Source organism: Trichosurus vulpecula, chromosome 3, assembly GCF_011100635.1.
Source record: "Trichosurus vulpecula isolate mTriVul1 chromosome 3, mTriVul1.pri, whole genome shotgun sequence".
Classification (NCBI taxonomy): Eukaryota; Metazoa; Chordata; class Mammalia; order Diprotodontia; family Phalangeridae; genus Trichosurus; species Trichosurus vulpecula.
In genome coordinates this window covers 405,277,360-405,301,609 of record NC_050575.1, presented here as the reverse complement: position 1 = coordinate 405,301,609, position 24,250 = coordinate 405,277,360, and the positions used below count along the sequence as shown (strand labels likewise).

General features: G+C 42.6%; 1 protein-coding gene across 1 annotated transcript; it reads left to right on the top strand.

The window, feature by feature from the left end:
* The first annotated feature begins 3,192 nt into the window (after positions 1 to 3,192).
* On the top strand, positions 3,193 to 23,716 carry CD8A (CD8a molecule). The gene is made up of 7 exons (XM_036752549.1): positions 3,193 to 3,250; positions 3,599 to 3,805; positions 4,024 to 4,392; positions 5,961 to 6,077; positions 7,245 to 7,352; positions 8,732 to 8,762; positions 23,609 to 23,716. The coding sequence occupies exons 1-7, from the start codon at positions 3,193 to 3,195 to the stop codon at positions 23,658 to 23,660; spliced, it is 942 nt and encodes a 313-aa protein (XP_036608444.1). The 3' UTR covers positions 23,661 to 23,716.
* The last annotated feature ends 534 nt before the right edge of the window (positions 23,717 to 24,250 follow it).

The following is a 24,250-nucleotide window of genomic DNA, read 5'->3' as shown; positions in this document are numbered from 1 at the left end:
GAGGCTTAGTAGTTGCGTTGCCCTGGGCGAGTCACTTAACCTCTTTCTGCCTCAGTTTCCTCATCTTTAAAATGGAGGTAATCATAACACCTACCTCCCAGAGGATCAAACGAGATAATGTATGTACAGTGCTCTGTAAAATTTAATGCACTATGTAAATGTGAGGTATTATTATTTCTTTGAAGGCAGCCAGGCAGAGTGAAAAAAATCCTGGATTTTGAGTCAGAGGACCTGGGTTCTAAACCTGGTTCTACTAAATACCACCTTCAGGTCCTTGGGTACTTCATCCCTCTGAGCCTCAATTTCCATATCTGTAAAATAAGAGGATTGGATTTGATGATAATTATGGTCCTTTCCAGCTCTAAATCCTATAAACTCACTACCAGAAGAATAGGAAATCCAATGACTTTACCATTGGTTAGTATCTATGCAAAAACTGCTGACTTAGATGGTTTTCCAATCATCACGGTTTTCACTTATTCATTTGTGAATTCAATAAATAGACATTTACTAAGTACTTAACACTTCCAGTGCTCCAAGCTAGGCACTGGGAGAGATACAAAAATAGATAAGACAGAGTTCTTAACCTAAAGGGGCTTACAATACAGTAGGAGGAAGTTAAGACCTGTACATGATATATATTAAAGTCATCTGACTTTTCTCAAACTCACCCTCCATAGACAATGGCTGACAAATCTTATTCAACCTCCACATTTCTCACCCACACCCTCTCTCTTGGACTACAGCAATAACCTCCTAACCGAGCTCTTTTGCTTCAAGGGTCTCCTCTCTCCAATTCTCCTTCTCTCTGCAGGTAAACTGATATATACCTAAAGCATAGGCATGACTTTCCTGCTCAAGAAACTCTAATGACAAAGACTTACATGAACTGATACAAAGTGAAGTGAGCAGAACCCAGGAAACATTGTACACAGTAACAGCAACATTATAGGAAGATCTGTGAATGGCTTAGCTATTCTCAGCAATATCCATGACAATCCCAAAGGACTCATAATGAAAAATGCTGTCCATCTCCAAAGAAAGAATTAATGTTATCTGAATACAGTCTAAAGCATCCTATTTTTCACTTCCTTCCTTCTTTTTTTCGTTTCCTTCTTTCTTGAGTCTTCTTGCACAAAACGATTAATATGGAAATGTTTTACATGATTGCAGATGTATAACCTGCAACAGATTATTCACTGTCTCAGGGAAGCAGAAGGAGAGGGAGGGAGGGATAGAATTTGGAACTCAAAACTTAAAAAAAAAGAACAAATGTTTACAATTGTTTTTACATGTAACTGGGGAGAAAAAATAAAAATTTATTTTAAAAAATAAATAATATAGCACCATAAAAAAAGGAACTTCAATGGTTCCCTCTTGTCTCCAGTATACAATATAAACTCCTCTCTGTGACATTATAAGGCCTTCACAGTCTGGCTCTAGCCTACCTTCCCAGACTTAGTGTTTTTTCTCTTTGCACAGATCTATAAACCATTTCTCCATGCATAGCCTGCCATCTTTCATCTCTATCCCCCATTCCTGGACTGTACCAGTCAGTGGTATTGGCATCAATTACCACTAATTACCATTCATTACTCATCCCAGTTCATAGAAGAGAGAGATAGAACCGAAGTGGGCTGAAGAAGTTGAGGAAGGTTTCCTCTAAGAGGTGGTATTTTGGCTAGGCCTCAAAGGAGAAGAATTTGGATAAGAGGGGGGACAGAAGAGATGGCCCAAATGAGCAGAGACCCAGAAGCAGGAAAGTGTATGTTGTGCTCAAGGTAAGGAGAACAAGATCGCCCCCACTGGAGCAAAAGACTCCTTTTGGAGAAAAGCCCATTCTAATATTAAATTTGATGATCCCATGATTCTAACTAAGAGCTCTGGCAAAAGTGTGCCTCTTCCAATCCCATTCCTGCCTGAAAGAGGTTCTCCTAGACCCAACAGAAAACATCCCCAGGCTTTACGGATCTACAAACACACACAGAAGTCGACTGACTTCTGAACCCTGTTCTCCAAGACAGGTATTTCATCTAAAGCCACAGCTACTGAAGACCCAGAAAAAAAGTTCTCAGCACCAAAGTCCTTGGCAATGTCAAATGGCTCAACATCAGAAATGCATATGGTCTTATCCATGGAAATGACATTGGTAGAGATACATCATCACCCAAAGGGCTGTATGGTCTTTCCACTTAACTTGCAAATGAAACCTTCTAAATGTGTTGTCTCCCCCTTAAAAGGAGCTCCTTCAGAATAGGGACTGTTTTACTTTTTCTATTTATATTTCTAAAGGATGAAGACAGTGTTTGGCACATGGTAATGGGTTAATATATAACTCTCTCAGTCACTCAGTCTCTTACCATGTCCTTGAGAAGAGTCATAGTTGGGGCAGCTAGGTGGCACAGTGAGTAGAGCACCAGCCCTAGAGTCAGGAGAACCTGAGTTCAAATCCAGCCTTAGTCACTTAACACACTTACTAGCTGTGTGACCTTGGACAAGTCACTTAACCCCAATTGCCCTGCCTTCCCCCCCTCAAAAGAGAAGAGTCATAGTAAGTACCAGTCATTCCATCCCTATACTTTTTATAGAAGACATAAAGATCTAAATCCTAAACTAGGAGTGAAGGCTGAAACTCTGATTCATTGCACATAGTAGGGACTTAAGAAATATTAGTGGGATTTCATCTAACTGAGGCAATGTGATGCAATGGAAAGACTAGATTGGGAGTCAGAGGATCTGACCCTTACTAGCTCTGTGATGGAGCAAGTCACTTAACTCCTGGGCCTCTGTTCCTCCTCTTTAAAATGAGGGGAGGACTAGGCCTTTGAGGCTCCTCTTGCATCTCTAAATTGATGATCTTCTAGAATAGGGGTTCTGAACATTTTTGTGTGTCATGGGCCTCTTGGCAGCCTCGTGAAGTCCATGGAACCCTTCTCATAACTATGTTTGTTGCCTACTTTCATAACTGAAAGAGATTCTAAGTTTCAGTTAGAGGTTAGTGAAAATGGAAAAGTTACTTCCCCCCACCCACCCAAGGTCCTGACATCCTGAAATCTCCCCATGGACTCCAAGTTAAGAAGCACTGCTCCAATACAATGTTACTAGTCCAACAGTACCATTATATACTTTACTCTCTTTTTCACATCCTCTCCCTTCTTCCTCTAGAAGATTTTGTAAGGAAGGTCCGTGCAGATGGGACTGTGCCTCTGCTCCTGGCTCAGCCCAGCCTACCCTCCAGGATGCCATGCTTTGCATAGAGTTAACTCTCAATAAACGTTGGTTGAATCCAATTGAATCATCTCCTCTCTCCTTTTTTCTCTGTCAAGTCCACTGACAAATTAAGGCTAGGCATTTCCAAGCCCTTTCCACATATACATCACAAGCCACCCACCCACCCATTTGCCCCTTTCTTCTGCTGGCCATGAAGGATGTCCTAGGCTCCAGGCTGGACCCAGTGGATGATTGGGAAGGATTCCCACAGCTCAGCCCCATCAGCAGCCTTCTCTCCTCCGATTTCCCCTTACCTCCCTTAGATCTCCGCCACTTGCAGGTGGGAGGTGGCCAGCCTCAGGGAGAGTGATTTTTTTTTCTTCTTCTGTGGGGTATCAAGTGACATCACATCCTCTGATCTCCACAGAGCGAGACAGAAAAGTTTCCCCACCCTTCACCCAGCGGGGCCCCCCTCCTCTTACCTGGACTTGCCCAGCTTTCTGGCCCTCTGGCCGGGCGGGAAGTAGCAAGGAAGCTAGGATGGGCTCCTCCTTCGCTGTAGGATCCCTGCTCCTGCCGCTGGCCCTGCTGCTCCGTGAGTAACCACAATGAGCCCAAAATCTGTGACCCCGGCCGGGATCCATCCCAGAGCATCCCGGCCAATGCCCGGAGGTGGAGGGTAGGGAAGGATTCCTGGCTTGCGGAGCCCTGAGGACACAGCCTGGAGAGGTAGGGTGCACCTGTGGGGAGACCCTGGCCAAGGACCGTGTGACTCAAGCTCTTCTGCCCATGTCTCTTGCTTCTCATTCCCAGTGTCCGTTGGGTCCCAGACGCAGCTGATATTCAGGATGAGGCCCCCGGAGAAGCGGAACGTCCGGCCATCTGAGAAGGTGCAGCTGCAGTGCGAGACGCTGAGCTTTTCGCAGACAGGATGCTCGTGGCTGCGCCTGGCCCCCGGAGCCCAGGTCCCCACCTTTCTGCTCTTCATCTCGGGCAACAACCCAAGCGTGAAGCGGGCCGAAGGCCTGGACCCCACACGATTTGGGGGTGAAAGGATCTCGTCGTCCACGTACCGCCTGACTCTGAATAACTTCAGAGACGAGGACCAGGGCCACTACTACTGTGTGGTAACTCGCAACTCGGCGCTGTTCTTCAGCCCCTCGGTGCCTGTCTTCCTGCCAGGTCAGGACCTGGTCACCTCTGCTGGGTACCGGGAGGGCTGATTGCCCGGCTGTCCCTACCTCCTCGGGGGGCGTGCGCACCGATGGAGGAGAGGCGGAAGCTGTCCCGGGCACCACCGAGGCTCCCATAGGGTCGGGATGTGGGGCAGCCTCCGGGCAGCGTCAGAATTCCAATGGGTAACCCTGCCCCCAGGAAACCAAGGCAATAGACGAGAGTGTTCGGGGCTGGGTGACTCCGGGCATCTTGGGCACTGAGGATTAACAGAGATCAAAAGAGAAGTCACTCACCCTCTCTGGGCTTCACTTTCCTCTGGGGGCATCTAAGACCCCTTCTACTTACACATCTATGAACCTTTGATGCATGTAAATGCATGTGCGCTATTATTATTATTAGAGATCATCAGTAGTGCGACCTTCCTCAGTATCACCGGACCTCCTGATCCCCCTCCCGACTCCACCCGCACTAAACTGAAGGGACCCCAGACACATGCACACACAATGCAAGAAGTCATGCAACAGCTCCAATAATGATAAATCCCTGATATTTGGGTGACCTTCCGACATAGAGAGAAAAAGAAAGTATGTGGAGCAGAGCCCCTGTGGCAAACTTAAGGAGGACCAGGACAGGAGTGGCTCAGGATGGGTTAGAATCAGCATCACAGAAGCCAAAGTTTTAAATTAATGAGCTCATGTCCATCTAAGTATTTTAAAGTTCTGAAAGTGCTTCATGTGTATTATTTCATGTGAGCCTCACAATAACTAGCTGAGGTTAAGTACTGCAGGTGTCATTATCCCCACTTTAAAGATGAGGAAACTGAGGCTTCATGACTTTCCAAGGCCATATACTCAAGTTAGCTAAGACTAAACCCCAGGGTTTCTGACTCCAAGCCCCCAAGTGGTTTTTCCATTCTCTCCGCCCTCAGAGAGGAAGACTGAGACCCAGAGAGGTCCAACAGCTTGCTCAGAGAAGGATCCAGATTAGAACCCAAGACTACTGACCTAAAATCCATCCAAGGATCTCTTGCTCTTTGCTCCCAGAGCATGTTATTCTGCCCCGGGTCAGAACAGATATCTGGATAAGGACAGATATATGGATGACCCATCCAGAGAAAAAGTCCCAAAAAATCAACCTCTGTACCTACAGAAACACAGAGGCCCTGCTCCGTCCCTAGATAGTGCCAACCTGTCAATTGAAAACTTCAAGAATTAACTCAGTTTCTTCTCCTGATGAATGAATAGTGCTGAGCACATGGCTGCCACCAGAAATGTCCTCCATCGGCAGATGAAGTTGTGCTAATGTTTCCTTTGTTCCCAGCCTGGGGAGAGGTTAGGGAGCCTAGAGGGACCCCTGAGCAGGACTTAGGACTGTTTGGCTCTGCAGAAGGATAATAGATGCCCACTGCCCTGTATCTCTGCATTCAACCAGGAATAGAGGAAGAGGGTTTCTTGCCTGGGAATAAAGATCAGAGAGAGAATGGTTTGTTACTTTTAAAGGATGAGGAAAAATTAAGAAGAGGGGAGCTATATAGACCAACTTGATTCATTTTCCTCCCTTTTGTCTCTTCCCAGTAAAGGCTACCACCACCCCTGCACCCAAGCCCAAGACCACCACTCTCCTAGCCACCACCAGCTCTTCCATCCAGATTTCAGATTCTGAGAAGTGCAAGTCCATCTTGAGGAAGCAAGGTGAGAAAATGATTCTAACCTTCTCTCTTCTCCCAACTTGTTAGTTAAGGGAGTTCCAGCCTAACTCTGACATCTCTCACTGCGTTTGGAGGGGGGTGCCATCCAAGCACTAAAGTTGGAAACCCTGGACCAGAAACTTGGACTTCACCCACCACATACACCCCCCACTTCTACTGGCTCACCCTTTCCTGTCTTCAATCCCCCTTCTCAGAACCTCAGTGCTACCCTAGCAGAAGGCAAAGGACATTTCAGAAGTAGAAGTCATGGGGATCTCAACAAATGTCTTATTAAGTTTTTACTATGTGCAAAGCCCCACATTAGGCAGTAAAGGTTAAAACATTGGCTACTATGCAGCCACCGCTTTCAAGAAGTTTATAATCTATTTGGGGGTGAGGGGAGAGAAGGGTTAAGCATGCACTTTGTATCATAGTTATGATACAAGTCAGAGTGAGATTAGTACCGGGGTAAGGTCCACACAGAGGGCCCTGCATATTAGAGGGGTGGGGTGGCTAAATCACCTCAGGGTGTGGAGGGTGGGGAGAGGCAGGTAGGAAAGGCTTCTTGGAGGGGGTTGCCTCTGAGTTGGCCTGGAAGGAAGAGAGAGATTTCAATAGATGAAGATAGGAAATGTGAGGACATCCATTCCAGCCTTGGAAGAGATGGCCTGCAAAGACCCAGAGAGGAGAGAGCACAAAATGAGGAGGGGTGAGTGGAATCTAGAGGACTAGAGTATAAGATAAGGCTGAACAGGTCATTTGGAGTCAGAGTGTGGAAGGCCTTGAATGTCAAGACTAGGCATTTATACTTTATTATGTAGGCATTGGAGGGTCAACAGAGTCAAGTGAGAAGTGTGTCCTGCTCCCTTCCACCACTTCTGAGGAATAGAGTTCCTTTAGAAGGACTTATTGGTTCTTTTCTAAATTCTGGAGAGAAGGGCATCTTTGCCCAGATAAGATGTGGTAAGACAGACTTAACTGGCAGGGTTCCCAGACTGCCAGGCAGGCTAGGGACTGACCCTGGTCCCTAGGACTGCTTGGTCTCCTGGATTTCATCTTCATTCTAGTGATGCTCTCCCAAATCCTCTGTTAACACCCAGCTTCCTGGCATGGTTAGAAAGACCAGGACCCAGCATGCCTCATTGAATTTCCCTCTGTTTTGTGTATACAGAAAAGAAGGGATTGGATTTCTCCTGTGACCTGTACATCTGGATGCCCCTGACCGGTGTCTGTGTTGTCTTGCTTCTGGCCCTGATCACTACCATTACCATCTGCCAGAGTAAGAAGCAACCCTTTTTTCCATACCCCCTCACCCATCCCCAGTACACATTCCTCCCTCCCAGAGAAACTGCCTGGTCCCTTGAACTCTAGAAGGATAAAAAAAACTCCCTAACTCCACCTGTCAAACTGTTCCTTTTATTCCATAATGCTCCCCCCGGCATCAGTCTTCTTCCCCAATGTTAAGCAGCTAGTGGGAACTGAGATTTAAACCGGTGTCTTCTGATTCCCCAAACCAGGGCTCTTACCAGCACAGCTCCTTGGCTAGAGCTCAGCTATGGAAAGCCCCAGGACTGGCACTGGGAAGGAAGGCTTTATTTGGCCTTGGAGCCTTTCTGAAACCCTAAAAATCACCAGTTTAGAGATGACCTATCCAAGTAGAGCTTGCCTGAGGCCGCAATCAATCAAGCATCTGCCTCGATAGAACTCGGGTTGAGAGCTGGCCTTGGAGCCAGGAATACATGGGTTCATATTCTGGCCCATCCTGGCCAAGTCGCTTAAACTCTCAGTGCTCCCATGCAACTCTCTGGGACTAAACTGCAAAGACCTGGTGATTTGCACTGGGACAGGGATTTTCCTCGCCTGGGAGGTGAGTGAAATAGATCTCCTCCCTATCCCTTGGTGCGAGGTCCTGAGGAAACAGAAACAAAAACTTCTGCTCTCAGAGATCATTGGGAGAGATATAACACGCTCATGGAATAAATGCCAAGTGATTGGGGTGGCATCAGGCACCAATAACTGGAGGAATTAGGAAAAGGCCCTGGAAGGTGACCCCTGAACAGAGCCTTAAAGGGAGCAAAAGCTTCCAGGAATCAGGGGTGAGGAGAAAGGCTATTCCAGGCATGGGAGACAGCCTGGGCAAAGGTGGGTGATTGAGTAACCTAGAGGGAATGAGCCACTGGACCAATTTGGCTGGAGTGTGCAGGGGTGAGGGAGTAACATGTGATCAGCCTGCAAAGATGGGCAGACAGACAAGAGGACTCTATGCTGCCCTGTTCTGGCTGTCAGACACACTCTTAACGGGAGGAAACTTTCAAATGAGCAGTTAGTCGACCAGGATCAAAGTGCCTGCCACGTACCAGGCATTGTGCTAAGCTCTGGGGATACAAAGAAAGACAAAATAGATATCCTGCTTCCAAACCCTCTGAAAGCTAGATGTCATGCTTGGGGTGGGAGAGGGAAGAGATGGGGAGAAAAGTTGGAACTCAAAATCTTGTGGAAGTGAATGTTGAAAACTAAAAAGTTAATCAATTAAAAAAAATTTTTTAAAAAGAAAAAGAAAATGAAGATAATACCAATAAAAATAAAGCAAATTTTTAGAAAGATAGATGTGAGGTTTCTTATCTGCGGGTTTTTAATTCTCTGATTTTTTTTTTAAAGGGTCACGAAAACGAGTCTGCCGATGTCCAAGGTAAGTCCGCCATTGTTCCTCTGGGTGAGATGGCCGTAACTAGCATTACTGAAAATTACCTTGTAAATGTCTGATTGAGGCAGTGTGGTGTACTGGGCTTGGAATCGGGAAGTCTGGGGTTCAAATTCTTTCCTGGACCTAATCACAGATCCTTCAAGTATTTAATAAATGCTAAATGCAGCATGTGTGAAAGGGTCCCGAGCTGAGAAAGCATCGGCTCTGGGGATGGGAGGAAACTTTCAAGGACTAGCGCTATCCAATCTTGGGAACAGAACTGGATGGGGAATGTGCGTTCTAAGTGGAGAATCATGAATGAGATGGCGGCCTGTGTCCTGACCCAGCCTCTGTAATCCAGAAATTCTCCCGTGAGTGTTTGTGTACACGTGTTCCTCAGGGTAGCCCCATTGAGTCATAGATAAACCGACAACTGGAAGGAACCTCAGAGGCCATTTAGTCAACCCTCTTTTTTTTTACAGAAAAGGAATTTGAGGCCCAGGGAAGTGGGAGGGCTTGTCCAAGGTCACACAGGTAGTACGAATCAGAAGCAGAATACGAACCCAGGCCCCTCTGATTGCAGAATCACTGCCTTTCAGTTGTACCATGTGGCACAGACATACAAGGAAGAGCGATGAATTTCCCTAGACTCCTAGATCTTCTGCTCTGAGGACCTACTTGGTCAAAATGCCTGTAAGCCGGGATTTTTTAAAATTAATTTATTTTTAGTTTCCAGCATTCAGTTCCACAAGTTTTTTGAGTTTTAAATTTACTCCCCCTCCCTCCCTTCTCCCCTCCCCAAGACAGCGAGCTACAGTGTGATACAGGCTCTACATATACATTCATATTAAACATACTTTCACATTAGTCATGTTGTAAAGAAGGATTAGATCCAATGGGATGAACCATGAGAAAGAAGAAACAAAGAAATGGGATTTTAAATATTTTATTGTTATCTTTTGATTTTATACTATGTATCCCTCCCCTCTCTTTTCCCCAGCAAGCCATCCTCGGTCATAAAAAATAAAAAAGATAGAGGGAAAAACAGTTCAGCAAACCTAGCTATGAATGGACAGTCTGACAGTGTCAATGGAGCAACAAGCATTTATTAAACACCTACTGTGTACCAGGCACTGTGGGGATACAAAAATACAAACATGAAATAGGGAGACGACATGTACATATCTAAATGCACACAAATAAATACAGGATTATGGATGTCAGAGGGGCATAGTACCCAGGAATAATGAGAACAGACTCATATTCAACAAAGAAACAGTGTCCAGCGCTTGACTTGTCTGATTTCTTTTTCCTCTTAAAGGACTCTTATGGCCAAAATGCCTAAAGTGGTGACTGGCTTTGGGGGTCTCTAAAAATCATAATATTGAAAATATATCCCAAGGAAATAAACAGTAAAGACATCATGTAGGGAGTCCAGGAAAGCAACAACAACAAAACAAAATACCAATACCACCTTCTACCTGAATTGTCTGGTAGTTTCAGGAAGAAAAAAAAGTTCTTTCCAATGCAACAGATTTAAACACCCTGATGTATGTGAGGTACTGCAATTTTAGCTTAAAATATACAGATAATGATCTCCATTCTGCATCCTCCTTCTTGGGGCACATACTTGATATACCCCTGCCCTGCCCTCAAGGGGTTGGAGGACTGCCAGCTGATAAAAGAACTTGGGGGCCAGTTGAACCTATTAGTATTTTAGGACATGTGAGGGATTAGAAAGTTTACTTTCCTCTATTTTTAACGAATAAACCCATTATTAGACAGCCAAAATGTAGAGCAGAGTAATGATAGCCAGCTTGGTAGCAGGAGTGGGGAACTTGTAGCCCTTAAGCCACATGTGACCCTTTGCACTTTGAGGGATTTGTTCTGTTCAATTTGGATTCAGTCAAAGGGATTCACTTGAGGACCTAGATGTCCACATGCAGCCTCAAGGCCACAAGTTCCCCACCCCTGGATAGGGGGCAGGGTTCTGGACTGGGAGTCTGGAAGATGAGGGTTCAAATTCCCTCTGCAACATTTACCAGATGTGTGATCCCATGTCTCTAGGCTTCTGTTCCCTCATTTGTAAAATAAAAGATTGACTGGGTGACTTTTCCTAATGGCACCCAGGGAGCACAGCGCACAGAGAGCTAGAGTTGGAACCAGGATATACATACATGAGTTCAAATCCAACTTCAGATGCCTATTAGCTGTGAGATGCTGAACAAGTCTCTTAAATGCTGCCTGCCTTAGTTTCCTCATCTGTAAAACAGGAATAATAGCACCTATTATGATGCCTATGAGGACTGTTAAGAAGACCTTTGCAAACCTTAAAGGGCTAATAAATAAATGCTAGTAGCTATTATGAAACATATGATCTTTTCAAAAGAAGAGGGACCCATTATGTTCTCTCTGTCTCTGTCTCTCTCTGTCTCCGTGTCTGTGTCTCTCTGTCTCTGTTTCTGTCTCTCTCTCTGTCTCTCTCTGTCTCTGTCTCTGTCTCTCTCTGTTTCCCCTCCCCCCCCCACCTTGGTGAAGTAAGTACACACACAGGGCTACTGTCCCCTTCATCCCCAAGGAAGATTGATCAGTGAATTTCTAATTTAGTAGTAATTATTAAGATGAAATCAATACATTTAATTTCAGTGCTGAAACCCTATTTGACTTCATTAGATTCATAGGCACCCTAGCTTCCATCATTGGTCAATATCTTCACTGAAATTCATTTCACAGATGGGGAAACTGAGGCCCACGGAAGTAAAGTATAACCATGGACAGGTCACATTGGGAGAAAGGGCCAGAGGTGGGATGTGAGCCTTGGCTTCTTTGATTGCATAAAGCAAGATTGCTCTTTCCACTGAACCCCACTGCTAGGGGCTTTCCTGCCTGAAAAGATGCCGCAACCCCAACAGCAAGAGTCCTCAGTCTTCTTAGCACCTCCTTTAAGGAGAAGAATCTACAAAGAACTTCGGGTGGTCGGGGGAGGAGGCAGGCAGGCTCTTATGACTGGCTATCTTCCAGCACCCTTGTTGCTGGAGGAGAGGAAGAGGGCTGAGAATGAGGTCAACTGATTCCTACTCTGTGCCACCTACCACCACCACCACTACCACCCACTCCCTGGGCGTTTGTGGCTGTGAAACAAAAAGTTCTTTCTTGAGTTTACCCTTCACAAATCATGAGCCAAGACCTGTTTCTCCTTTTCCTATGTTCTGGGCAAAAGTATCTTGACAGGGACCAGGAACAGTTAACAGACTGTCCAAGGTGGTGAAGTTAGCTGACTTGACATTTAAAGTAATTGATACAGACAGAGAATACCTTAAGATTTTGCAAAGCATTTTATACACATTATCTAACTTAATCCTTACAGCAACCTGTGTTGTGGGTTCTATTATTCTACTCATTTTATAGATGGGGAAACTTGGGTATATAAGATATAAGTGACTTGTCTAGTGTTATATAGCTGGTAGTAGTGAAGGATTCAAACCCAAGTCTTCCTGACTTGAAATCACAGCTTAAAAAGTACACATCTAAAAAATAACATCTGAAAGTAAGAGACTAGAGCAAAATTTACTGTACATATGGTGAACTAAAAAACAAACATAGGACTTGCAATCATGCTGTCAGACAAAGTAAAAAAGAAAAATGCATATTTAAAAGGAGCCTGGTGTGGTCAAAAGAGACTCCAGCCTTCAGGCCAAGAAGATCTAGGTTCAAGTCCTATCTCTGATACATACCATGTGTTCCTAGGTAAATCACTTAACCCCTTAGTGTTTGGGCAACTCTTAAAGCTACAAGTTGAAGAGAAGGTGCCAACCTGTCTCAGAGACAGAATTTCCTCACTGAGGAGTTTCCTATGCTATGAAATCAAGGACCCAGTCCATATCCATATGTTATTACCAGAAGAAATAAACAAAGAAACTACACACTTAAAGGAATCATAGACAATATATTAATACTTAACATATAAGCACCAAATGACATAGCTTTAAATTTATAAAGGAAAAGTTAATTGAATTGCAAAAAGACATGGATAGTAACACAACAATCATAGGAGACATTAACATTCCTCTCTCAGATCTCAATGAATCTGACCAAATTATAAACAAAAAGGAAACTATAAGACTGAAGACATTTTTGTGGCATTTTCCAAATGGGAACATTAAAGAATACACATGATTCTCAGCACTGCATGGTGCTTTTGCAAAAAAACCAAAAATCTCTAGGCCATGCACTATGGCACAGAGAGGTTAGAACAAAATTATAATTAAATGTAGAAAAGCAAAAATATGAAACATATACTTTACAAATAATATCACAGTAAAAATAACAATTATGTAGTAGACACAAGCAAAACATGCAAAACTAATAAAAACAAACCATAGAAACACTTAATAATAATGTGAAAGAGAATTATAAAAATGGGACAAAATATCAAAATTTCTGGGATGCAGCTAAATCTGATCTTACAATAAAAGTTCCATCTCTGAAAACATACATTAACCAAATAGAAAAGGAAGGGGTTATTGAACAAAAGATGTAATGTTAAAATGAGAAAATAAATAAAAAATGAACACAGAGGAAAAGTTTAATATTAGAGGAGAAACAGAAAAAATGGAAAGTAAAAAGACTACAGAATTTATAAAACTAAAAGTCACTTCTTCAAAAAGACTAATAACTGCTAAACTTTTAGCCAACTAGTTTAAAAAAAACAGGGAAGAAAGTCAAATTATGAAAATTCAAAATGAACTAAGAAAAAATCATAATAAATAGAAGAAATGTCTTGTTTTAGGTTATACATGTACAATCAGGTACTCATTTCTCTTCTTTTAGTAATGAATTTGTATTTCTTTATTTAATATTTTTTAGTTTTCAACATTGATTTCCACAATACTTTGAGTTACAAATTTTCTCCCCATTTCTACCCTCCCCTTACCCCAAGATGGCATGCATATATTCTGATTGCCTTTTTCCCCAATCTGCCCTCCCTTCTGTCACCCCACTCCCCCCCTTATCCCCTTTCCCTTTCACTTTCTTGTAGGGCAAGATAGATTTCTATACTCCATTGCATGTATATCTTATTTCCCAGTTGCATGTAAAAAAACTTTTTTTTTGAGCATTTGTTTTTAGAACTTTGAGTTCCAAATTTTCTCCCTTCTTCCCTCCCCACCCACCTTCCTTGAGAAGGCAAGCAATTCAACATAGGCCACGCATGTATCATTATGCAAAACATTTCCACAACAGTCATACTGTGAAAGGCTAACTATATCTCCCTCTGTCCTATCCTATACCGCTTTATTCAATTTTATCCCCATGACCCTGGCCATTTTCAAAAGTGTTTGCTTTTGATCACCTCCTTCCCTGCTCTGCCCTCCCTTCTATCATCCCCTCTCTCTTATCCCCTTCCCCCCTACTTTCCTGTAGGGTAAGATACCCAATTGAGTGTGTATATTATTTTCTCCTTAAGTCAAGTCTGATGAGAGCAAGATTCACTCATTCCCCCTCACTTGCCCCCTCTTCCCTTCCAACAGAACTGCTTTTTCTTGCCACTTTTATGTGAGATAATTTACCCCATTCTATCTTTCCCTTTCTCCTTCTCCCAATATATTTCTCTCTCACCCCTTAATTGTATTTATTTATTTATTTTTGGATATCATCCCTTCATATTTAACTCACCCTATGCCCTTTGTGTGTGTATGTGTGTGTGTGTGTATTCCAGAAATAAGTATTTTCAGAACCATTTATATACAATTGAATGCCAGAAATATTTAGAATTTTAAAAAAATAGAGGATTACCTATAAAATATATAAGTTAATAGAACCTGAAAAAATAGATCTTAATCCAATCTCAAAGAAAAAAAGGAACTAACTGTAAAGAAAAAACACCCTGGTACAGATAAATTCTATCTAAAGTTTAAAAAGCTATTAATACCTCTGCTACACAAATTATATTCTCAAAAATTGAGGAAGAAAACACTCTACATACTCCTTTTGTGAGGTAAATATGGTTGTAACATGTAAACCGGGGAAAGATAATCCAAGCAATAGATCTAAAAAATGATTAATGATGATCAAGTTAGATTTATACCAAGGATACAATGACAGGATAACATTAGGAAATGATTAACATAATCATATTAAAAACAAAACCACAAGATTATATCAATATAAGTAGAAAAAAAACTTTTGACAAAGCATAAATATTTAATAGCCAAACCTTACAAAGCATAGGCAGAGATGGGGAGGAAGGGTAATTTCTTTTTTGTTGTTGTTGTTTTTATGAGGCAGTTGGGGTTACGCAGCTAGTAAGTGTCAAGTATCTGAGGCTGGATTTGAATTCAAGTCCTCCAGACTCCACGGTCAGTACTCTATCCACTGTCACCTAGCTGCCCCAGTAATTTCTTAGTATTATAAGAAGTATATCCAAAGCTAAATCCAAAAGTTAGCATTAAGTGCAATGGGGAAACACTATTAATCAATATACAAGAATTAAGTGCTTACTAAAGTGTATTAAGTGATAGGGACATAAAGAAAGTCAAAAACAGTCTTTGCCCTTAAGAAGCTTACATTCTAATAGGAAGACAAATAATTAGGTATATACAAAATAAACAGAGAGCAGACGAAAGACACCTTTAGATACATACTAGTCTAGAGACTAGTGAATGTCTCCTACAGAAGGTGGCATTTAAGCTGAGTCTCAAAATAATTGAGGGATATTAAGAGGTAGGGGTGAGAGTGAGAACATTGATCTTGGAGTAATAAGTAGGTAGTCAGGATTCAAGAACAAGTCGGTTGATATTAGATACATTGTACTGTCTCCTGGCAGGGGAAGTCTCGTGGCTTTCCATTTGTTTCCAAGTGGTCCTTAGTCTATGAAGGACCGACATAATTCAGTCTACAAGCTATAAATCTGAGAGCTAGCAGGATGACTATGAGGACTTTTGCCATTTCTCCAATACTTGATGTTCCCATCTAGGCATAAGACATATCTTTCAATTCATTATTTCTTTCCTACAGCTAGAGCTACCAAGGGCCTTAGAGGTTCTTGAGTCCAACCTCTTCACTTTTCAGATAAGTAAACTGAACCTCGAAGAGGTTAAATGACTTGTCCAGAGTAAAATGGCTGATAAGTGCCTGAAGCAGGATTCAACCCGATCCTAAGTCAAACACTCTACCTTCTACACTACCAGTTCTCAAAGTGTGGTCCAGGGATCCCTTAGGAGTATCCCCAAGACCCTTTCAGGGGGGTCTTTGAGACAAAAACGATGTTTATAATAATGCCAACATTTTGATTTCTACTATGGTAAATATCAGTAGATATAATCCACATAAACCTTTTAGGGGAGGGGTCTTCAATATTTATTAAGGGTGGAGTCCAGAGACCAAAAAAGTTTGAAAACCACTGCCTCTCGTTCTGTTTCTTCCATTATGGTTTCATAGTCTTCCTTTAGTAATTTTGTCTCTAGAGTTAAATTAATCTTCCACTATTTCAAGCTCATGTTGTTACCATGAGTGAAATTTGTCTTCCTTCATATTTTCTACCTATGTGACAGTAGTATAAAGAAATGCAATTGGGAAGGCAAGAGGCAGACCACTTTATTCAACTAATTACTTAGTTCTAGTCATTTTGAAGAGAATTTTAAAAATTATTTGTATTTGTGTTCCCAGAGATCAGCACAGTGCCTGGCACATAGTAAGCACTTAATAAGTGCTTGCTGACTGATAAATGTTAAGTAAGATAACCGGGAGTCATTATGGCTTTGCCCAGGAGTGACATTGGCATCACTAGATATAAATTCCAACTTGTAACAATTTTAGTCAAAAAGAGAAATAAGAGGCCTCTTCCTCTCCCCACCTTGTTTGGCTGTGCTCCAAATGAAGTGAAGACCTCCGTCTTCCTAGTATTTCTCTTCCCAGCCCTTTGAATTTGTCTTCAAAAGTTGATTTGAAGGTGTGTCTTATGAGTGTTAAGGTTGCTTGCCCAAGTTTCACAAATTGCTAGTTAGAGCTCTGTGTAGAGGTATGTTTTGTTTGTTAAGATTTCAGATTTTTTTCATCTAAGTTCATAAGTGAGATCAGTCAAAAATTTTCTTTTTTGGTGTTTTCCGTGTCGGCTTCTTGGAACAAAACCATGTACCTTTTGAAGCCACTCTTGTGCTAGTATTTATGTAGCCCTTGAAGGTTTACAAATTGAGACTAAAGAGGTTAATTTAATCCTCACAACCTATTAAAGAAGATGTTATAATTATCCCTGTTTTACAAGAAATTAAGGCTGAGAGCTTTAGTGACTTGTCCCAGAGCAGAATAGCTAGTAAATGTTTGAGGATTCGAACCAGGGTCTTCTTGGCTCTGGTCCAGCTCTCCACCATTGAAGTTTTAGGAATATTCTCAAGAGAGAGAATCAGATCTCATCTAAGTCAGGTATCCTTCCCCACCCCACCCCCACCTCCCAATTTTCTTTTCTGGCATTCTTGATAACCTTCCCTATTTATGCTTGCTATTGAGCTGGTCATATTCTCTATTTCTTGCTTCTATTCAGAACATTTATGTTTTTGTAGGTAGTCATCTATTTTGCCTTGGTTATCACATTTGTATGTATAAATGTGATATTTATTTCCTAAAACATTATAAATATTCCCTAAAAAAATTTTTTTAACGTTTCTTTTATGTTAGTTGTTAGAGAATCACTATAACATTAAAAAAAAAGATGGTGGACTTGCTTGGAGTCAGGACAGTCTTGGTTCAAATCCCCTTTCTGACGCTGAAGCTCTTTACTATCCTAGCCTTCAGTTTCTTCATCTGCAAAATGGAGATTATAGTACCTCCTTCCATTAAGGAGGCTTAGATGAGATAATATATGTAAAATATCATATTTCCTCATGTATAAGACACACCTTAATTTTGGGGCCTGAAATTTGAAAAAAAAATGCATTACATAAAGTTATTGAACTCAAGTTTTATTCATCTCCTCATAGCTTTCAGGCGTCTTTTGGCCAAGTCTGGTGCATGTACGCATGCTTAGTCCATTCCGTTTCATGAACCTGAAGCACCAATTGTGTCCTCCTTTGAAATCAGTAACTTCTTTTTCATCAGCAATTCTTCTTGCCTCATGCTGAACCATCTTCGTGGACACAGGAATTCCAATTGCCCTTTGCTCTTCAATCCATATCTTCAATTCTCTCTCTAAATCAGGCCATTTTGCTGACTTGCCTCTCATGGCCTTCTTCTGCCATGGAGTTTTCAGCAGGGTTTCTTCTTCCCGTAGCCAGTCTCAGATTGTTTTCTCAGTTGGAGGAGGACCAAACTTACGTTCAGCAGCACGATTTCCATTCACTTTTGCAAACTGAATCACTTTTAACTTGCATTCGGCACTGTACGAAAATCTTTTCTGAGCCATTTCCGGGCAGAATGTGGCAAAATGTAACCTAATATACCAGTAACAAATGTGAAACAATGAGTGCAAAGACCACAAGTGCAAAAAAGTGGGAAATGCAAGTAAAAAAATCTAAAACCACTGTACAAGACATACCCAGTTTTTAGACCCCAAATTTTTCGGATAAGGTTGCATTTTATACATGGGGAAATACAGTACTTTGCATTTGTTAAAGTGGTAGATAAAGGTTGGTAATATTTTCTTTCTCATTCCTTATTTTATTAATTTGCTTTCTTTCTTTTGATTGCTTGGTTAATGTTTCGTCAATTCCGCTTGTTCCTTCAAAACAAGGTCTAGTTTTGTTTTTCAACTTTGGGTTGATACTTGGAATTTCCCTTTCCTCCTTTCTCTAGACCTGAGCTCAGGACAGGTTGTCAGAATTCCTGGGTTTGAGTGTGGACTCTGTCCCTTGTTGGCCTTGTGACTATGAGCCTCAGTTTCTTCAGATGTGAAATGGGGATGATAATATCTAACCAACAAAGGTTATTGGGAGAAAAGCATTTTGTAAAGCATGAAGTGCTACGTAAATATGAAATATGGTCTGTTCTGTTTCTGAGTTCTTCGAGTAGAGAATTTATCATTTCCCTCCCTTCCTTCTTCCTAATGTAGGCGCGGGGGGTCACACATTTCTCTTTAAGTCCTACTTTGTCCGTATCTTTTAAGTTTTGATATACTGTATTTGTATTGGGGTGGAGGCAGCTAGGTAGCGAAGCAGATAGCGTTCTGGGTCTTGGAGTCAGGAAGACCTGAGTTCAAATCTGGTCTCGGACATTTGTTGTGTCTGTGTTCCTGGGGAAGTAACTTAATCCCGCTTGCCTCAGTTTCCTCATTTGCAAAATGAGCTAGAGAAGAAAATGGCAAACCACTCCAGAGTCCTTGCCAAGAAAACCCCAAATGGGGTTATGAAGAGTTGGACGTGACTGAACGACACTTTTTGTATTTTTGTTGGTTTTTAAATATTATGCGTTGTGTTATAGGTTTCCTCTCTGATTCCAGTGTTATCTTAGTAATCTAGTGGCCTTTTAAAAAAATTTCCATGAGGTCAGGAAATTCTAAATGATGTTTCTGTTTTCTAAATTTGTTATATGAGAATATGGTATGTAAAATTTCTGCCTTTCTGTGTCACGAAGTATGACTTTGTGTATCCCAGTATATAATCAGTTTCTGTGATTGGTCCACATACATTCTCCTTACCTACGTTAATTAATTTTACTGTAGATATGGAATCCTTCGAACTCCCTATTTCCTTTTTCAACCCTTTGTCTACTTGCTTTGTCATGTTCTGAGGGGAAAGTGGTGAGATCTCTGATTACAATTACACTTGTCTATTTCTCCTTAGAGAAATTTTTTCAATTCAGAATTTTATTATGCTGTTTGAGACATTTGGTGCTATCAGGATTCCATGGTTTTAGTATATTGTTTGCCATTCTTTAATTACCTATAAAATTTACTGAATACTAACTTTTTTCTTGTTTAAGTCTTAATTTTAATTCAATGCAGCTGGAAGGTCTTCCCCTCCCTGATTGATTACTCTGTGAAGGCAAACTAGGTCAGTTTTTGCCTCAATTTTTACCTAGCCTTTAATTACCGAATAGATGCTGCCTCAGACAAGCTGAGACCTGGTAAAGACCTTAGTTTAAAAAGGCCAAGGTTTCCCATTGCATCTGGGGCCGTCGCCAGCCATCCTGACCTGTTGTCTTGCCACTGGACTCTGTCGGCTCAGGAGAGTGAGGCTCTGCCTCATTTAAATCCAATTCACTTGCAAGTCAAGACATCACCTTCCTGATGTCTTTGGTCCCCTTCAAGAACAAAGGACAAACAACAACAGAACTGGGTGGTTTGAGGGGTTCTCGCTTTAGGTTTTTTCTCATTGCTTTCTCAGCATGTCTTGTCGGTGTTTGCTGTTTCCCCATATTTCACGCAGGAAATTCTTTTTTTCTTCAGTGATGTTACGCTAATACAAGAACTCTCCCTTATTGTTGACATCCATCCCATCATATTCCTGCTCCATCATTCTCTGCTGCCTGTCCTCATGTTCTTCTTGCCATGCTGAGTTGTAAGGTGGCTCCCGATGGTTCTTGGGCCAATTGATTTCCCAGCCAAAACATTTTGAAGCTGTTCCTGCCACACAGCTCAGACCACAGGAAGGGCAGAGTTCTATTTGTAGCACCATATGGTCACAGAATCAGAGAACTAACCAAGACCTTGGAGATCATCAAGACCGATCTATTCATTTTGTATATGAGAAAGCAGAGGCCCAGAGAGGGGAACTAGCTTGTTCAGGGTCACATCAAGTTAGTGGCCAACCAGTACCTGAATCCCAATCTCCTAAGTCCTCTTCACCAAGTTCATTGGATGTGCTGAAAATTTGTTCTTGGCCTGGGTTGCAATGGCCCACATAGAGGTAGATGGTGCTAGAGATGAGAGTCCTTTCTCTACACAATGAGGCCTGGTCTTTTCCTCTGGTCACTCACTTTGTGTCTTGAGACTGGTTCCTCCAATGTCAGAGGCCAGACGAAGTTTCGATTTCAGACAGAAAACAGCTTCCAGGCTTGAGCATCCACCTACCTGACTGAAGGCGGTAAATGCTCAGGGTGGGTTTGCTTTACCCACTGGGCCCTCTTCTCATCACACCCCCTTACCCTAAACCAAGCCCGTCCCCTTCCTCCCCTCTGATCTGTGCTGGCTTCCTGTGGAAGCACTGTTTGAAGCGAGGTGGGGGAGTCCACCAAGCCTGGGGTGTGGATCAGAGTGGGTATAATTCAGTCACTCTGGGCATTGGCTTTACCCATCTTATCTGCTCACTGTCCATCCTGCTCCAACTCAGCACTCCATCTCCTGAGTGAAAAAATAAATTAAAAGGGTTGCTGACCCTAAAAGGAGCTCCTGAGGCAACATGGGGGTCACCTATTATTCCCTGCCTTGTTTTCCCTCTACATTTTCACTTTCTCCTTTTTCCTTTTTTCTCCCTTTTCATTTTGCTTCTCTCTCTTCCCTGATGGGCCTTAGGTCTTGTAGAGGGGGGAAAAATGGGATGAGGGAAACACGCTTACTCCTTACCCCTCTTTTGGGGATTTCAGGGCAAAAGAGGTGGCCTCCTTGTGACTTAGAACAAGCGGGACCCACCCAAGGCAAAACCGCAAAACTGGAATAAGCTATAGTGTCCCCCACCCCATCCTGCCTCTACCTCCCCCACAGACTTCCCAGTCACTCTTTGGTAAACTACTCTAAGGCCACCCAGGCCTGTCCTCTCTTTCATCCTGTGGTCTGAGATGAGAAAACACTTGTGGGTTTCCAAGGTGATAACAGGTCCAGTGGATGGAATACTGGACTTGGAGGCAGGAAGCTCTGGGTTCAAATTCTGACTGACACTGGCTCCCTGTGTGAGCCTGGGCAAGTCTTTCTTCAGCTTTAGTGTCCTCATCTCTACTAGATTCGATGGCCTTAGGTCCTTGCCAGCTCTCAATCCATGGGCTTATGATCTAAAACATGCTGATGTATTAAAGGGCGTGAATAGGAACCCCTCTGAGGTAACATGCATTTTAACAACTGGTCCTTTTGTGGTAGAAAGAATACAGAATTTAGAGTCAGATGACTTGGTCTAGAATTCTAGTTCTTCCACTTAGGACCTATGCAGACTTAGCTCTGCTACGTCCTGCCTGTGTGACCCCACGCTCAAGTCCTTCCCCTTTCTGGGCCTTAATTTCCCCATCTGTAAAATGAGAGGGTTGGACTCTATGTCCTCCAAAGTCTCTTCCAGCTCCACAACTAGGATGCCATGGCCTTCAGAGCTGGAAGGCCCTGGAGAAGGAGAGGCTGCATCTCACCAGAGCCTCCCAGATTCCTCTGCCTACAGCCCGAGCATCCCACTCACTCAGTGGTTCCTCTCTATGAAACAATCAGCAGAACCTCAAGGTTGGAGGGGGGAGGTGAACATGACCCCCCCTTAAAAGGCTTTGTGATTGTTATGCCCAAACGGGGGATGTGACCTGGTGCATGAGGAGGAGCTGAAGCCCTAACAGCCCAACGCTTTACGGTAGGGTTTGACTATTTAATGAGCCAGCTGATGATTAGATGTGACCTACGTCTGAATCTCAACTTTGCCTCTTGCTAACTTGGGTGACCTCAATGGGCAAGCCACTTGCTTCACCTTCGTGAGACTCATCTGCAAAATACGGAGAGAGGCGGAGAGGATAAATCTGATACTAACTATGTCACCGGATTGTGAAAACAGATGTAAAATAAAATAGAAATAGGAGGCGTTGTTTTCTTTATTCTAAATTTGAATGAGTGAATGAGAAAGCATTTTGGTGCTTACCACATGCCAGTCCCTGGAACGATGCTGGGAGCACAAATACATACTGAGGCAATCTGTCAACCAAGGCCCTCAGGAAGCTTATATTCTAATGAGGGAGATAGTATACATAGTGGTGACCAGGGAGTGATACTTCTGCCTAGAAAGTTACAGGGAATTTAGTAACTGTCAATGAAAACATTTAAATGAGCAAATGAAAATAAGAAAATTATTGTACCTGAGGCTAAATTCCATCGTTTATGATGTTTACCTTTAACCATGTAATGGTCAAAATATCCTATGTCCATGCCCCCTCTCTCAACTCATTTTCTGCCATGTATTTTTGGGGATTTTGTTGCTATGATTTTTCTTAAAATATAGTTTTCATCAGTTTTTTTATTGTTCTGATTCTGATTTCTTAAATCTGCATCAGAAGGTAGTTTGGTACTATGGATATGAAATCAGAGGACCTGAGTTCAAATGCTGACTCCATCACTTGCTTACAACTATGTGATCTTGGGCAAGTCATGTTATTTCTCTGGGCCTCAGTTTCCCATTTGGGAAATGAAGGGGTTGGACGAGGGGGCTGCTAAGGTCCCTCGTGGCTCTAGAGCCAAGATCACTTCAAGAAAGTCTTCCCAGATGGCTTTGTATCCCTCATAGTTTCTTTGTCTGCTAGGTGGCGCCACAGTGCATAGAGTGCTGGGCCTGCAGTCAGGAAGACTTGAGTTCAAATCCAGCCTCAGATGCTTCTTAACTGTGTGATCTTGGACAAGTCACATCACCTCTCCCAGAATCTACCTCCCAAAGTGGTTGTGATGCTCCAATGAGATATTTGTAAAGTGGTTTGCAAACCTTAGCATGCTCTATGAATGCTAACTACTAGCATTATTATTCAGCTGCTCCTCAATCTGGACACGTGGGTTGTTTCCGGGTCTTTGCTCATATGATATAAAATGTTGTATCTTGGTATAAACTGGTCTTCTTTAAACCTCCTTTGGGTCGAGTGCTAACTAGCAGGACTGTTGGCTCCAAGGACAGGAATGAGCGTGTAGTTCTTGCTGTCCATTGCCAGACTGAATGTGAAATGTTATTAATGAGAATTGTCTCTTCCCTCCCAATCTGCAGGCCCCTGGTCAGACCAGGAGGAAAATCTGCCCCATCGGAGAGATATGTTTAACCCAGCTGATGAATGTGCGGCAGCGTTGAACATGGAGGTGTCTACTACAAGACGGTTACCTGAGATATTTCCCCGTATAAATTAGCAACCGTTTCTTCCCTCTATTCCTTCCTTCTTTCCTCTTTTTTTGGGGGGTGGGGTGGGGTGGAGGTAGGGGTGGGAAATAGGTGTGTCTTGGGGAGCGTTCATTTTCTGTTTATTTTGAGAATTGCAAGAATAATGAATTTTGTATGTGGGCTACAGTCAGGATAGTGCTGTGAGTGTGCAAGGATGGGGCCCAAAACGGTGGGATGTGCCCATCTCCTAGTCATGGAATCCTGGGGCTGGAAGTCTTAGAGATGGACTCATCCGGGGGTGTACTAGAGCCAGCTCACAGAAGGCCCGTTGTAAAATTCTCAGTGTGAGCATTTACATCTTGGAAATTGGGGGAAAAAAAAACATGGGTTGTCTTGATTTATTGTTTTGTTGGTTGTCCAGTTGTAAGAAAGTGAGAGAGAAAATGTTGGTAATGCAAATCAAACTTTAATATGTGTCATATGGCACATGTGTGGGGGATTTGTTTGTTTCAAAAAAAACTGGTTGTTAAATAT